Consider the following 16,324-nt stretch of genomic DNA (forward strand, 5'->3'; position numbering starts at 1 on the left):
TATTGTTTTCTTTATTTTAATCAGTGTCTTAGTTTTTGTGTCTTTACCACAACCCAAAAAACCTAAAAAAATAAATCAAACCACTAGGACAAAATTGAGCACAGACCAAGATATTTTTGAATATTTATTCAAAATCAAGACAGTACAAAGACAGTACAAATATGTTACTTTGAAATACCAGGCAAGTGTTATTTATATGTAACATATATAGTTTTTCTAAACTTATTTACAATAGTAAGCTAAGATAGAATCAGGAACATCATATTTCTTGCAGTGATGACACTGTATTTGCCTACATTTGAAGGCATTTAAAAGTAACATGGAAAGTAGCAGTGCAAAGACCCTACATTTTTGACACTACATTTAAATACCCATATGAATTAAGTGTCCAAGCAGCTTATATAAATAGTAATCTGAGCTCAAAAATTTCAAGCATATGACTGATTTTTATCAACAACATCCTTCAAGAGGAGTTAGACGGTCTAATTTTGACTTTGCTGTATTTACTGCATCATGATACAGCTGCGGTTTTGCCATATTTACAGAGCTGTACAATTAAAATAGATCCACATCCACTTATATAAAAGCATTTTTCTACAGTTACTCACTCAACAAAATAAAAGCAAGATGCTCTTACTGTGAAAACCTACAGTGGCACATTTTCATCATACAAAAGAGCAACTTCTCAGCTTTGAATTTCTTGTAATGCTTCTTAATGTTAAAATGATAATCCTCCTCAAGATGGCAGTGTGGTAAATTATCTAGTACTGTACTGCTGACTCAAGCTGTCTCCTGTTTTTATCTAAAGCAGGTCAACTGAGAATACACTGCAGCCCACTTCTATCTTGTCTTAAGACATAATTATGTAAACCACTCTCTTCTTTTGTTTGCTTGTAAATAACATAAAGGTAGGCTCACGTAACCTCATCATCACACAGAACTTGGATGAAGTGAGTTAAGAGCCATCAAAGAAGATATTTGTGCATTAAAGTTAATAATAACCTTGGTTGTTCTCGTGTATTTTCTGCTCAAGCTTCATTTTAAGCTCCGACACTAAAGCAGAGCTGATGTTTCCCTCCTTACGGCGGCTGGACTTAGCCTTCTTGGAGCCTTTGGATGCCAGTGCGCCAGATATTGTTGGGACTGCACGCGGCCTTTCATTGGGCCGCGCGTTAGAGGGAGGTGGAGGCGGAAGACAGGGAGCAATGGGAGGTGGAGGCTTCAGCCGGGGGCTGCCTGTCTCCTGCTGGAGGCTGCTCTCCGGGTCGGTTATGAGGAACTTTTCTCCAGGATTGGTGAATTTGATAACAGGTATCTTGAAGGTCCAAGGCTGCTGGTCCCTGGGTCGCCTCTTAATGATGCGGCGTGCTGGCATGATCCTGTTGGACTTTGAGTTGCGCATGTACATAGCCGTAGAGATCAAGACAGTCACTCCTACCAAAACACTAATGATAAAAGTGACCATGCCTAGAGCTTTTAAAGGATTGTCCCTACTTTTCATTAAAAAGGCTGCCATAGGCCCCTTGAGAGGAGTCTGTAAAAGAGCATAAATAAAACAGTTTGAACCTGAATTCCAAGTATTTGTCAAAAGCATGCAAACATGAAATTGGATGCCAAAGCACTGACAGAGGAGGCCCAAACAACATATCTATGAACACTCTAGCACTTTCACACTCGCACCCAGACATCCAAGCTCTGCCCTACAATACAGGAAAGCTAGCAACTACATATGTCTCTAATGTTTAGGAATGCGTCTGGCAGTGCGATGCATTAGGATTTCTCTTTGACTGACGAGGGCTAAACAATAATAATGACCAGTTTATGGGACCAAAAAAGTTTGTGGAAGTAAAAATAGTAAATAGTAAAAAAGACTTTTCTTTCAATGTACTCCAGTACTCTTTTACAGACCTAACCCAGCCAGTAAACATTATTTTAATGTTCATGAATGAAAATGAAGGACAGGCATTGGTTATTTCTCACTTGACTCTGCGGACCACTTTAATGTAGTTACTCTCAGGGTTGATTCGGGACTTTTTCACTGCGTTACAGTACAGGATGGTGGATATGCAGATTGTTAGTAAAACAAGGGACGTGAGAATGCTCAAAAAAATTCCAAAAACAGTCAGCGGACGCTTGCTGAGGCCCATGAAGTATGAAACAACTCGACCTTTTATCTGAAAAGCACGATACACAACACACAAACAGAACCAAAAACATCATGGAGAGTGAAAGAATGGATTCAGGATGAAAACACAAAAAGTATTAGAAAAGTATGGATCAATGCAAATGAGCAAAAACTTCAAAGGATAATGCTAATGTTTATATCAATATTTCAAAGATCAAAATGAGTGTGAATTTTTCCATCAACAAGTAAAATGTGTAGCCATGACCATATATACTCACTGGCCACATCATTAGTCACACCTTGCCAGCACTAGGTTGGCTTTGGCCCTTTTGCCTTCATAATTGTTGTAATAATCCAAAGCATACATTCAAAAAGGTGCTGGAAACATTCCTCAGAGTTAAGTATTGATTTGATAGCGTCACACAGTTACTGCTGATTTGTTGGTGTCAAATCCAAGATGCAAATCTTCTGCTCCACTATATCCCAAAGGGTCTCTATTGAATGACTGTGGAGGTCATGACCAAGAAACCAGTTTGAGATGATTTGAGGTTTGTGACATGGCACATTACCCATTAAGATGGGTACATAATGGCCATAAAGGGATGGACATGCGCAGTAACATTACTCAGATAGGCTGTGGTGTTTAAACAATGCTCACTTGGTACTGAGGGACCCAAAGTATGCCAAAAAATTTCCCCACATGATTACACCACCATCACCACCACCACCAGCCCGAACTGCTGACACAAGGCAGGATGGATGCTGCAGCAACAATTGTGACTCGTCAGTTTAGGCAACATATTTTGAGTCTCCTCTTGTCTTATTTGGTGAGCCCAAATGATTGGCTGATTAAATATTTGTGTTAACCAGTAAATGAAAAAGTGTAACTAATGAAGTGGCCTTTGACTGTACAGTGGATCATTCCCAGAATGGTTAAAACTGTCTTTTTGTCCAAATAATTTTTTATGATAAAACTCTACAAATGTAGAGTTAATTGGTTTTAAAACTCTATAATAATTCATATTTAAAGCCACAAATTAGATTACATTTAGAACCTGATAGTCCAGTTAGTATTAATGGATTTTTTTTTTCACTTCTTAGTAGGAAACTTTATTGTTGGTTCTGATCTTTAAATAAACTATAAGAAATTACCAGTTTTATCCTTTAAAGTAGATGAACTTATTGAAATGTGACTAGCTGAAACAAGGACGCTGATTTAGCAGAAGCATATAGTAGCATGGCAACAGTCCCTATTGACTCATGTTAAAATGCATGTCTACAGCTCAGCTCTGGGACAGGAAGCACTGCAAGCATGCTCCGAGTCGGAACAAGTCTTACCGCCTCTGTGATATCGATGTTGACCACAGCTGTTGTGCTGAAGGACGGAGAGCCTCGGTCCCTGGCTTGGACCACCACAGACCACTTGCAGTCCTTCTGCTTGGTGATGTTCTGCACAATCTCCATAGACTTAATATAAGGCTTCAGCTTGATCTCGCCAGTGTCAGCATTGATGTCAAATGCATTGTCAGGATCTGCGGTCATGATGGAGTATTCAATGACGTTGTTTGGAGACTCCGCATCTTCATCCACGGCCTGTAAAAAGCATCATGCATCAATAGCGTTTAGTTAAAATGTAAACGAATAAATCTTTATTCTTAGGCTGTGATGTTTCTGTAAAATGCATTAGATTTGACATATTGCATGCAATATGTCGTTCTTTAACCTAGCTTTGGCACATATATGCATACATTTTAAGATGAGTCAATTTATCATCCGTAGTACTTATGAAATAAAAAAAAGGCTATGGAATTGTTGTTTCTCTATTAATAATTTTAATTAGTCACACTGATTACTTTCTAAGAAGTGTTTTAAACCAGGTATTAATGCAGACACATCCACTGCAGGCTTCAGATTTTCCTTAGATTTGAAATCAAATTTTATTTAATTTAGTTACACGTTTCTAGTTAATCCACACAACTGAATACATTTTAAACAGCTGTTTTTTGTAGTCTTTATCAGAAAGGCGCAAATAATGTTTTTTGTATTTATAGCCATGGAATATTAACAAATTTAGAAAGCTCTACACACCCAAATTTTAGTCTTTTGATGCCAAATTATGCAATCATAACTTTTCTAGAACCAAAGCTCAATACATTGAATGTTTACTGTTATCTAAGCTCCCAAAACATTCAGTTTACAACAAAAAAGCTGAAACTTGGTGAAAGTAGAAGCACAGATTAAGCTAAAAGAGACGAGATAGATCAATTTCAAAGCAAAATGTACCTCTATTTTGACAGGCGTGCCAATAATCATCGTCTTCTCCACGAGCACTTCATCAAATTCTGGAGCGTGGTCGTTCATGTCAGTGACCGTGACAAAGACTTCAGCCAAGCTGTACTTCCCCTCTGAATCTTCAGCCTTGACATAAAAGTTGTACTTTGACCTGACCTCTGCATCCAGGCTGGTCCAGGGCTGTGTGGTGATGAGGCCTGATGAAGCGTTAATGGAAAACCTGCAGTTCAGATCACACAGTGCATGAGTCACAACCACAGATGTCCATTTAGCTTCATCTCAACTAACCAGGCGTTTCTAATATAGGCATCGTAATTCACAGCTCAAGTGACAGATTTTCATTGCTCCCTGTGAATCTCTACATGACTCACACTTTGCTATAAAAAAACAACTTTACAGCCTTCGTTGGACAGACGTGTTGTACTGTAAGGCTTCAGATGTTAATCCAGTTGATTTAAAAAACATGTAGGAAAAACAAACTTGTAAATTTTTGCTGCTTATGAAGCATTATTTGTTTGGGTGAAAAATCCTGAACCCTGATTTGCAGGAAGAATATGTTTAATGAGTTGCTTCCTTAAAGACAGATCTCCAGTATATGAAATGCATATGTACATCTGTAGAGAAATATTGATTTAACAATAATTGCCAAGTTTTTTTTTTTCAATTTATTCTTATTGTTATACACTGTTTGTGTTTTCTGCAGATCTGGAACCATAAAGCTTCTAACTATTTTGTCATTTCAAACATTGTGAATGTATATTTGAGATTTTCAGAGTTTCCAGAGGTTGTTTTAAAGTGATCACTAATCAGGAGAACTTGACTATACCCTGTAGGGCTTAATTTTTTACCAGCTGTTATATTTCTCTAACCTAAAAACACATTCATAACAATTTCAGGGATACAATAAGGAATAAATACTTGCTCGTACACACAGCAGGTTTACTCGTTTTAAAGCTTGCCAGGAGCTTTCTGAGTGCCTTTTAGTTCAACATTGGGCATGCAGCCATTTTATTCAGCAGACTTTTCTGTCTTGTTTTTCGCTGTGAAATTTCACAAGTTTCCTTGGAACTGATAACTTTCACACAATTAACTCAGGTTGCAGCCTGCAGACAGGCATAAATTCTCACTTTCCCTTCGCTGTATGCTGCCTTGCTTCTCAAAGCTGCCGTTTCTGTGGCTCCAGCTGTCACATTGCATATTAATTGGCTCTGCCTATGTGAGATGGGCCAGGCTCTCTATTTTTAACCTACCAATCCAATTAGGAGATTAGCCAGCATCTTACAGCCATTTTAGAGTGAGCTGTTTGTGCAGCAGAGGGGCCAATCAAACCAGTTTCCTGCTTACCTCTTTCATCAAAGACACAAAGATGACTCAAGACTAGTGTCCTGTTGGCACTAAACACCATGAGCCTCTGAGCATTTTTGACTCATACTTTCAAAATAACTTTAGGCTGTGAAATGCATTTTGTGGAAATGCCAGAATTAAAGATCTGATCAGAATGAACCTAAATTGGCAGCAATGAAAGGTTTATACTCACAAATCAGATCCTGATCCATAAATCGTATATTTGACTTCACCCCAGGACCCGGAATCTGGATCGTTTGCCTACAGAGAAAAAAAGGAAGGCGATTATACACCTACATACTCCTACATACCACACATACATACTCATGCTTACACAACAAAATATTAAAAAATTACACTTTAAAAAATTTTAATTACTTATTTGGAAAATTACATCATAATGGTGTATAGATATGTAACTTAAATAAATATGATTACTTTAAGGTGACTGAAAATAATTTATTGTGTCATTTATTTTTACTAAAACACCCTGTGGACAACTAGATAGGGTCTTAAGCTCATATACAGTGTGTTGCGAGGGGATGTTCAGCAAGCATCGGTCAACATGATTAACCTTGAAGCAAAATTAAGCTTTTTACTTCTCACTGCTTAGCTTGGACACATTGCCTGGTTGCAGGGTTTCTACAGTATGATGACAAGCAAGGGACAAATGTGCCAATATTTTTTTTAATAATCCCCCTCGATGAGGAGTAACATAGGACGTATGCCAGATTGTGACATGGAGATAACAAATTTCATAACCAGGAGTAGCAAACTGAAGCAAGAGAGCGCTAAGCCTGTTTTTGTCTGGCACCAATCTGCTTTTATCTAATGAACTGTGCTGAGCAATATGCATTTAATAGAGGAAAGATGGATTATATAATCACTTTGATCAGGTTAAAGCTGAGTTTAACTGTGATTGACTCACTGTTACAGATGAAACACTGGAGCCTCCAGGAGAGTTCTCAGGGACCCTGGCGATGTAATACTCAGATGTGAATTTAGGGATGTTGTCATTTGTGTCCAGCAGGTTGATCACTATGTCCGCTGTTGCGCTGAACCGTTCAGGAGTGTCAATCTCTACTGCCAGGAGCTGCAGGAAGACACACTCAGAGTGATTAAATTAGTGCTGAAAGCTTTAGTTAACTCATAATCAATGAGTTCATGGATAGACAGATATCTAAAGCCACACTGGCTACTCTGTGAAACTGTAAACCTAGCAAAGAAAATATTTTCAGATTTGATTTATGATTTTTAAAATGAATGTCACTGCAGTCAGTGAAATAAATCAGAGACTTGCTAGGGCGCTCATGTTGTTATTGCTTATCTACAGTCATATTGATAGATGGATTTTTAGCCTGGGTCCTTTACAAAGCACAAATGATTGGAGTAAATTATCTTTGTGGCAGTTTACAAAAGGTGAGCTATGTATTTATGTTGCAACATTCGCAAAGTATTAGTATACAGGCAAAGCTTAAGTTAATTAAAATGCAGTTAATTCATGGGCTAAAGCCATTAATCAAAATGACAGCAGGTCTTCATCATATTTCCTAGTAATCAAAAGAGATTACCCACCCAGTAAAATAACTAACAGGATTATTTCTTCGACACTTGTTAATAATAACGTATTGTAATGTTGTAATATTGCCCACACGGCGCCTCACCTTAAAAGAGAGAGTTGGCCCCTTTTCATAGTCGATGCCGGATGTGTCTTCCACAATGATGGTCACCTGTGCTTCATTCAGGACTGTCTGGGGAACCACACGAAGCACTCGGCTTGGCCCAACTAGCCTCAGTTTAAATTTGGCATTTGCTCCCTAAAAATGTCAGCACAATACAGAAATCCATTACATAAACTCACTGGTTCTTTTATAACGCTTTTCTACTCTACCTAAGCACTACAAGCGCTTTATACAACATGTCTTATTCACCCGTTCACACAAACACTTTTTTATGCTTAAGTGCTTTCTGACATACATTCATACACACTCACACGCCATTAGATGCAACTTGGGGTTTGCAGTTAGCCCAAGGATTTCGCATGCAGACTGGAGCAACCACCAACTTCTGATTATAACATAACTTGCGCTACCTCCTGAGCTGTTGCCACCACGTAAATAAGAGTATAAGAGTGTCATGTAATGCTACATGAGCTATTATAAACAGGTAGAGGAGACTAAGTGACATAGTGAGTGACATTTTTACTTTCAATACATTTGCTGGACATTTGCAACTTTGGGGCTGCATTATTGCACAACATGTTTGTTTTCACATATTTAGTTAACTTTGTACGTAATTTCTTTAAATGGATCTGTCAACTTGCTAATATTCTCTAAATTTTAATATTATTGCACCACCTTTGATCACAGTTATTGATTAGTAATGGCACACTGCTGCATGTCCAAGGAATGAATCAAAGATGAGTTAGATATTTGCAATTTGGGAATTCATGTACCTGATCAGAGTCATTGACCGTGATCTTGAAGCCGCGGAGGATCTCCCCTGCAGGTGGATGCTCATACATGGTGACTTCAAATTTGTTCTGTGGCCCATTTTCTCCATAAAAGGTTGGGGGATGGTTGTTGAGATCAACCACACGGACAGTCACTGTGGTAACATCATAGTCCTGGAGCTCATTGTTTGGGCCTACCTCAGATGCCTTCAGTTTAAAAAATACACAAGTAAATAAAATTATAGCCAATGAGAGTAAGAAGCACCAGTGAAAAAAGGTTTTTATAGGACTCTATGCAGTCCTGTGAAAAACTATTCCAGAAGCAGAAGAAGAAGCAGCAAGATGATTCTAATCAAATGCATTTATTTAACCGATCATCAGCGAGACCACCTCTGTACGATAACAAGTTATGGAATTTTGCTGGTCTGGAGCATTCAGGTGTATGTTAACACAATGTAGCAACTTTCCTCGGAGTGGACATCCCAGAAAATACACCCAGAGGCCAGGCAAAACCTGACAAACACATTTTAGAAGGTTTGCCAGAGGAAAGTCTCTTCTGTCTAAAAAGAATATAGCAGAACAGCTTAGGTTCGCAAAGTTGTGTCTGAAGAAACTCCAAGACTTCTGGAACAATGTCCCTTGGCTAGACAAGATCAAAGTGAATGTTTGGCCATAATCCACAGCACCACATTTGGTGAAAATCAAACACAGCATATCATCACAAACACCTCATATCAACTGTGGAACACGGTGGTGGAGGGGTCATGATTTGGGCTTGTTTTGCAGCCACAGGACCGGGACACCTTGCAATTATTGAGTCAATGAACTCCTTTATATACTTTCTAGTATATAAAGGAGCTGGGCTCACAAATGTGAGCCCAGCTGCCTGACAGACAAAGCTTGGCCAAACTTGGGTCATGGACCACGATGATGATTCTAAGCACAGCAATAAATCTACAACAGAATGACTGAAAAAGTAAAGAATCAAGGTGCTGTAATGGCCCACTCAAAGGCCAGACCTAAAACTGATTAAGATACTTTGATTGGCACTTAAGAGAGCTGTGCATAAACAAATACCTGCAAACCTCAATGAACTGAAGCAATATTGTAAAGAGTGGACCAAACTTCATCCACAACCATGTGAGAGACTAATAAAGTCGTACAAAGAAAAAAATCTATCCGTTCAACTTATGGCTGCTGAAGGTGGTTTCAAAAGCTACTGCGGTGAAAAGTTTCTTTTAAACATGAAGATAAGTAGAAAATAACTTGTTACCTTGACTTTGATTTCATACAGCTCATTTTTCAGCAAAGATGGAAAAGTTGTCAGGGTGATGCAACCACTTGTGCTATTTATGTCGAACACACCATCACTACCTGAAAGGTGTTGATAGAAGTTTTGTTTGAGATCTGATCATAATCTAAAAAAAGACACAGTAACACACCTTTGCCTTACGAACAAGCAACTAAATCTTGCACTTTTCTCTTTTTGCTATTGTTCTTACCATTAATAATGGAATAATGTATCGGGTTAGGATTGCCTTGGTCACCATCTTTAGCGTACACTGTGTATATTTCAGAGCCCTAGAAGTAAAAAAGTACATCAACATAATGGAGACAAAAGCAATAACTGTAATCAAATTTAATTCAGTGAATGTGACAAGAACTTACAGGAACAGAGACCTCATAGATGTATCCAAAATATGGTGTTCCTGCAAAGTATGGAGGCATGTCTTGGGAATCAATAACATTAATTGTTACTGTGGCTGTGGAAGTCAACACCTGATGCTTCCCCTTGTACTTTCCACCTCCATCCTGTGACAACAACAAGGTAAAAGCAGAGTTACCACATGGCATAATTAGCTACACCTTTATATTTAATCAAAGACATGGTTAAGTTTATTTTACATTTGGCCATGTTGGGATTATGGGATCTCTGCTACGTGTTATCTGTCACAACAGCTTGAAGCCAGCTCACAAAAAACACTAAAAATTTAGTTTAACCAAAAATATAATTTTTTTTAGTATTCTAACCTAATAAATGCTATGTTACTTGCACTTTAAAGAGATGTCTTGCTTGAAAAAGTTAAGAGTTTGTTTTTTCTTAACTTGTTAAAAATCACAAAGTGCAGAAAAAAAAGAATGAAATATGAGAAGAACATGCATAAGATTTTAGATACATGTTCATGGTTTAGTATAATTTTAGAAGCAATTATTGTCTGATTTCCAGTTAAAAAAGGAAAAGCAGTGCCGGGTGCTAGTTTAGTTCAGTGCATTGAGCAGGTGACCGCGTGCCATACAGCTGAGATCTGCTGGCCCGGGTTCGAGTCCAACCCACGGTCCTTTGCTGCATGTCTTTCTCTGCCTCTGTTTTCCTGTCCTATCTTCACTGTGTCTATCGACTAAAGTTGAAAAAGGCCAAAAAAACCTAGGAAAAACTTGCCCCTTAATAAAAATCAAAAGTTAGGCAATGAAATTCATTTTTAATTGGGAACACTATAATATAATATTTTTTATACATCATAGCTTTACCTTTTTAATAACTGTATTATCTACTAAATGTTACACAGCCAGGTATTTAAGTAGCCAAGAGCCGAGGCTACAAAAAATAAACTAGCTTTCACCACCAACTATTATTCACAGTGATAAATTATACTTATTTTTGGGAGCAGGACTTTCAGTGCGTCAGCAGACCAGCAACTTAAAATCTCACCACTTCCCAACAGATTTTTTTTTAGCTCCCTGTTCCCCTTTTTCACTCTTTGCTTTTCTCTCACCCAAATCAGTGAAGGTAAAACGACTTTTACTCTGAATCTAGTTCTGCAGCAGGTTTTTTTTTCATATTAAAAGGATGTTTTCCTCTCAGCCACTGCAATGGGTTGCTCATAGAACATAATTATGTTATGTGTGTATTTAGTATAATGTTGTTTTTGTTGTTGTTTTGTTGTTGTTGTTTTTTTTACAATATGCAGGATTTGGTTCTATATGAACAAATTGTATCAGAAGGAATGTTATTGATAAACTCCAATAACTAATTTTTAGATTTTATGTAATTTTCTACTTAGAATTAAATCATTTTAAACTGCAATTTCATTTATCTTTTTTAAACCCCATGATTGATGCAATTGCATGTCAAAAATACATGACTTTAAAGTTGAAAATTCTTTACATTTGCGGACAGAAATACCTGCAAACTAAGCTACTTACTGTGTTTACATGTATTAAGACCACTTGATTAAGCAAATAAAGGCACAACCCAAATGTAAAAGTGTCACAGTGACCTCTCACCTTTGCAACTACTGTCACAAAATGCGTTGGTGTGGTCTCAAAGTCCAAAGCCTCACCAGGTTTGACTCTGAGGATCCCACTGTGTCCATCAATGGTGAACTTGGTGAATGGGGAGGTCTGGTAATATAACAGTCACAGTTAATAAAGATAGTAGGACTGCTTTATTTCGACTTAAATTTAGCAATGAAAACCAATAAAGCTAATTCTGATATGGTACCGATCAGTTTTAGCCTGGCTCATTTTAACCTTGGCATTTCAGGGTAGCTTTGTCTCACAATTGACACATGGAGACTAACAACCACTGTGCTGTCAGCTGTTGGCCTAGACCAAACCTAAGCCCCTATTAAGCTTTCAATGCCATGCTCAAATGTAATTGAAATTTAATCCACTAAAGTAACACGATTTCCAGACTGCTCTATGGTATGAGATTAATCTTTCCCTGCATCACTGTCCCATTACTCAAATGCCCTTTTCCTCCCTCCATCACGCGCAGTGCTCGTGATGTCAGGTCGACCTCTGGTTATCCCTGAGTGTTAGAGTCATACAACGCTAGTTAAAAGTGTCTCTATTTGCTTAATAGCATTGCAGTCTTGGAAATAAACAATGTAATTGATTTTTAAATGGATTGCAAAGCAGAAATTGAATCAAACCATAGAAGAGCTTTAAAAAAAAAAAAACCTAGAAAAAACAGAAAAATTAAGATATGAAAAAAATGAAATGCTAAAATTATGAAAAAAAACCCCAACTTGTTAACAGTTTTAAATACATTTTGGGCTCTAAGAGGATAAAGGTGTTGGCAGACTTCAGGGAGTATTCCAGGATGTGAGAGTTAAGAGAGCTGAAGATGTAAAGAGGTGTGAAGCTATAAAGAGCCCTCTCTGTGATTAGTACTCTCTTACAATCAACTCAGTATTCATCTGGACGCCATGTGCAACGTGGCTAAAAAAAGCTTTAACTGTTTTAGCCTAGGTTACACTAGGTCACTTTTCAGCGCACGTGCTGCCGTAGAAGCCTTTTGGAGAGTGCTTTTTTCTGACTGATGGCTCAGTAAACATAGATGCAGTGGCCAGAATGAATCAAGTATGATATTTGGATCTTTGTGCATTATATAGTTTCTAATTTGTGATATGTGGCTGGCATTTTTCACCTGAGTTTAAACAAAACTTCTTAAAATTCACAACAGCTTCTTTAACGTGCCTGAATTTTACTGGTGACTTTGTGCATCTTTACTTCAGTTCAACTTCAAAAATATTTGCAATTTGGGAGTTACTACTCAAGTTGTTTTGAAGTTGCCATGGTAGCAAAAGCACATTACAGTGAGGCTGTGAAGTTACCTGTAGATAATAGGAAACACTTCCTCCTGAGCCCATATCTTTATCCACTGCTTGGACTCTGTAGATGCTACTTCCTGGAGCAGTGTCCTGGGAAAGGAGCAAAAAGCTCAATAATTTTCAAACATTATTGAATTTTGATTATTTAATTAGTTTGACACTTTTATTACATTCAGGAAAAAACACTCTAGAATGCATGCATGTTACTGTATAGTTATTTTATATAATATACCTCTGGAATATCAATAATAAAAGGCAAATTTAGAAATTCAGGTGGCTCATCATTGGTATCCGTGACAAAGACTCTCACTGTCTCAATGACCTGAAACACACGTGAAAAGCAATTACAAATTTCCAAAACAGCTGCTTTTGCTACAGCTTACAAAAAATGACATTGTTTGCAGAGAAATAATCTAAATAGCGATCAGAGAAAATGTCATGATGCACAGTTAAATAGATTTTACAGGCTGTCATGGCACTTTTTTGAAGTACTATTTAATCCTAATATTTATGATAGAGTTTCCAGTTAAATTGCAGTATTAAAATGTGACTGTAAACTGAATTGCACTGTAGATTATAGAGCTTACTTTATTACGGCCATCCGTTATGCTCACGTGCACTGAGATTTCATCTTGTTTCTATGAAAAATAAAGATGTCACATCACTTTGAGCCAAAGTGGGGTTTTTTTTTTGTCTGTTTCCAAACCAGGAGTCTTTATTAAAATGCCTACCTCTCTGTCGATCTCCTGAATTAGAGTCACATTTCCTGACTTTGGGTCCACTCTAAAATATTCCGTAGAGCCCTTTTCAAAAGTAAGACCATATCGTACTGGATCTTCCTCCGGATCTGTGCCATTCAAGACATATATCTGTGTTCCTATGAGAAAAGAACACATACAGGGACAAAACCTTTGAAATGGAGCAGAAACGTGACATGTCTATATGCAGCACTAGTGTAAAAGGCACGTTTGACAGGTTAGGTCAGATGAGCCTCTACCCATAATGTTTTCTTCCCGTAAGACTGTGATGTACGTCACAATCCAAAAGATCTTATAGCGATTAGCTGGAGCCTTAGCACCATGTGAGATCATTTCATACAACACTTAGGCACTTAAAGCACACATCTCAAACTACACTAAATGTAAAAACATGCTCAAATTATACCAAACTTAAAAATATTAAATTATAACAATAATAATTTTTTAAAAAATGTAATTTTACGGGAGCCTTACCAACGGGTGTATCCTCAGAGATGCTGAACAAGGCCATATTTCCATTTGTACTGCTGGGACCATTATCGTAAAAATATGGAGCATAGTCTGATTGCCCTTTGTGATAGAAAAAAATAAGAAAGAAAAAGTCGATTCACATTATTTGAGCAGAAGAGAGATATAAAAGAAAAACAATGACCTAATCTAAAAGGAAGCTGCTCCATACACTGTATAAACCCCACAAATGTCTCTCACCACATCAAATTATTTTTCTCCTTAATTATTATTTTACAGTGAGAAGAGTTGCACTCACTTGCTAACAAGGGCAGGAATTGAAAGCAGGGAGGAGAAAAGAGTTAAATTAGAAATAATAAGGCTGTAGTATTAAAACCCAGACAAAAACAGCATTGCATGTTGAAATTTATGAAGTACAAGCAACATGAAAGTCCACACTAAGACAGACATGCCCTCTCTGTGTTAGAGGATTAACCAGATAAGTGCGAGGCAAGAAGTCTTAACCACACACAACAAAGACAGTAAAAGAAAAGCAGAGCCTTACCCGAGCTGAAGTGAAGCATAAGGAGAAACAGTAAAGCATGCGTTTTCTTTTCTTTCTTCATCCTGGTGGGGAGGTAAGGCTTGGCTGGCTCATGTGGAAGGCTTGGTGGAGGGAAAGCGAGCAGTGAGTGTCGTGCCCTTCTTGAGGCGTCTCAGCAGGCTCAGAAGTAGGAAGAGGCTGGGACAGCGTCTCAGGCACTAATCCAGTGACGCATCCCTTCTCTCTGCACACATCTTCTACCACATTGCTCTCACTCCAAATTCTCCTGGATCATTGAGAGACGAGAGTTCAAGTTTCACACAATATGGTGTGATCATCACACCTCGCCACACATTTGACAGGCGCACACATGAGGCACAGAATCCATGTTTAGTCTGGAAACATTGATAGGAAATGTTTGCAGCTCAGATTTTTGTTTGGTTGTTATTATCAGCGGTTTGTTTTGTCATGTTTTTTTGTGCTGAGACGGGGCAACTGGCAGGTCACTAGGTTTCCTGGGGAAAGTAGACTGCAAGATCTAAAGAAAGCTTATTGGCTGTAAGTGCATGAGTGCAGCTAAGGCTAGTGTTGGTAAATGAGCAGGCAAGGTTGGCAACAGCGGGCAGTTTAGGCCACCTTGGCTATATGTGACTAATGGGCTTGTTAAAACCCTATAAATAAAAAGGAGAGAAGCCAATCACACCATGTGGCCGAACAAAAAACAAAAAACAAAAACAAGAACAAATAAAAAATAAAATAAAATAAATAATACAAAATTAAAACTGTAATATGTCCTTCCGGTATGAATTACCAGCAGACAAATCAGGCGAAAGACAAAGCATAATGCTCAATTAAGAAGAGCTGATTTTATGAAAGAAAAAAAAATTGACACTCTGAAGAGCAGAGTGGAAAAATCGAGTATGACGTTTTGGGCTTGCAACCTTGACAACAGTTAAAGAGAGAGTTTTGCACCATTTCATGTCATGTGACTGCACGTTTGCCTGTCATTTGAGCTACCGTGTTAACTGTATTCCAAGGTGTAGAGTGTGCACTTCCTGTATTCACAGGTATAAAAATAGTCCCTGGCTGAACATTTTCATTTAAGGCAGAAAAATGTTAGCGCACAAGCATAGAAACTCAGCATTATTAATTAGATCTCCTACATTCACAATAATAGATGTACAGTAGCATTATATATCTTTTTAATTATATTTTTCTCTTTTAACATTTTGATTAAAGAGCTTGAGGTGGATTAACCAGTAGAAAAACATAAAAAATTATTCTGATAAGTACCACTGTCAAATACCAAAATAATATAATATGAAAGAAAAGATCAATATGCATATGCCCTATACTGCATTATATTACTGGATCATTATTATTTATAATGAATTAGTTTGTCATTCTAATGTAGCTGAGTATGATTTTATTTACTCATTTTGTGCATAGCTTATAATAATACTAATAATACAGCATAGAGGCCTTTTATTAAATAAATGGTAAAATAATTAGTAAATAAAGCTTTAAAATAAATTCGATGGAGTTAAAAATGTGAATCAAACATTCAAACAACTAACATTAAATAAAAGCACTTAAAAATGTCAGTAACTTCTGTAACTTCTTTTAAGTAAGTTATCTATCTTATCCGGTGGTGCTGAGTATTGTACAATTCACAGTAGTCTTGTCCAGTGGCTTTTGCAGAGGAGATAACTGGGGAGGGGCTATACCACCCCATGCCCCACCCGT

The 16,324-nt window shown here is 37.6% G+C and overlaps 1 protein-coding gene across 2 annotated transcripts; it reads right to left on the bottom strand.

Annotated features, from left to right (window-relative positions):
- Positions 1 to 111: 111 nt before the first annotated feature.
- Positions 112 to 15,263, bottom strand: LOC146381458 (cadherin-related family member 1a). Of its 2 annotated transcripts, none has more exons than XM_084937498.1 (17): positions 14,600 to 15,260; positions 14,062 to 14,157; positions 13,561 to 13,706; positions 13,417 to 13,467; positions 13,062 to 13,151; positions 12,833 to 12,919; positions 11,499 to 11,615; positions 9,882 to 10,025; positions 9,716 to 9,794; positions 9,487 to 9,587; positions 8,217 to 8,420; positions 7,426 to 7,578; positions 6,690 to 6,854; positions 5,955 to 6,022; positions 4,409 to 4,637; positions 3,464 to 3,718; positions 112 to 1,534 (listed from the first exon to the last, which is right to left on the bottom strand). In XM_084937498.1, the coding sequence occupies exons 1-17, from the start codon at positions 14,658 to 14,660 to the stop codon at positions 992 to 994; spliced, it is 2,589 nt and encodes an 862-aa protein (XP_084793624.1). In that variant the 5' UTR covers positions 14,661 to 15,260; the 3' UTR covers positions 112 to 991. The 2 variants fall into 2 exon arrangements, with proteins under 2 accessions (XP_084793624.1, XP_084793625.1); XM_084937499.1 differs by lacking the exon at positions 112 to 1,534 and adding an exon at positions 1,541 to 2,174 and having other exon boundaries at positions 14,600 to 15,263.
- Positions 15,264 to 16,324: the final 1,061 nt, after the last annotated feature.

The sequence above is a fragment of the Perissodus microlepis genome, chromosome 8 (assembly GCF_051167445.1).
Source record: "Perissodus microlepis isolate ML-2025 ecotype Zambia chromosome 8, ASM5116744v1, whole genome shotgun sequence".
Classification (NCBI taxonomy): Eukaryota; Metazoa; Chordata; class Actinopteri; order Cichliformes; family Cichlidae; genus Perissodus; species Perissodus microlepis.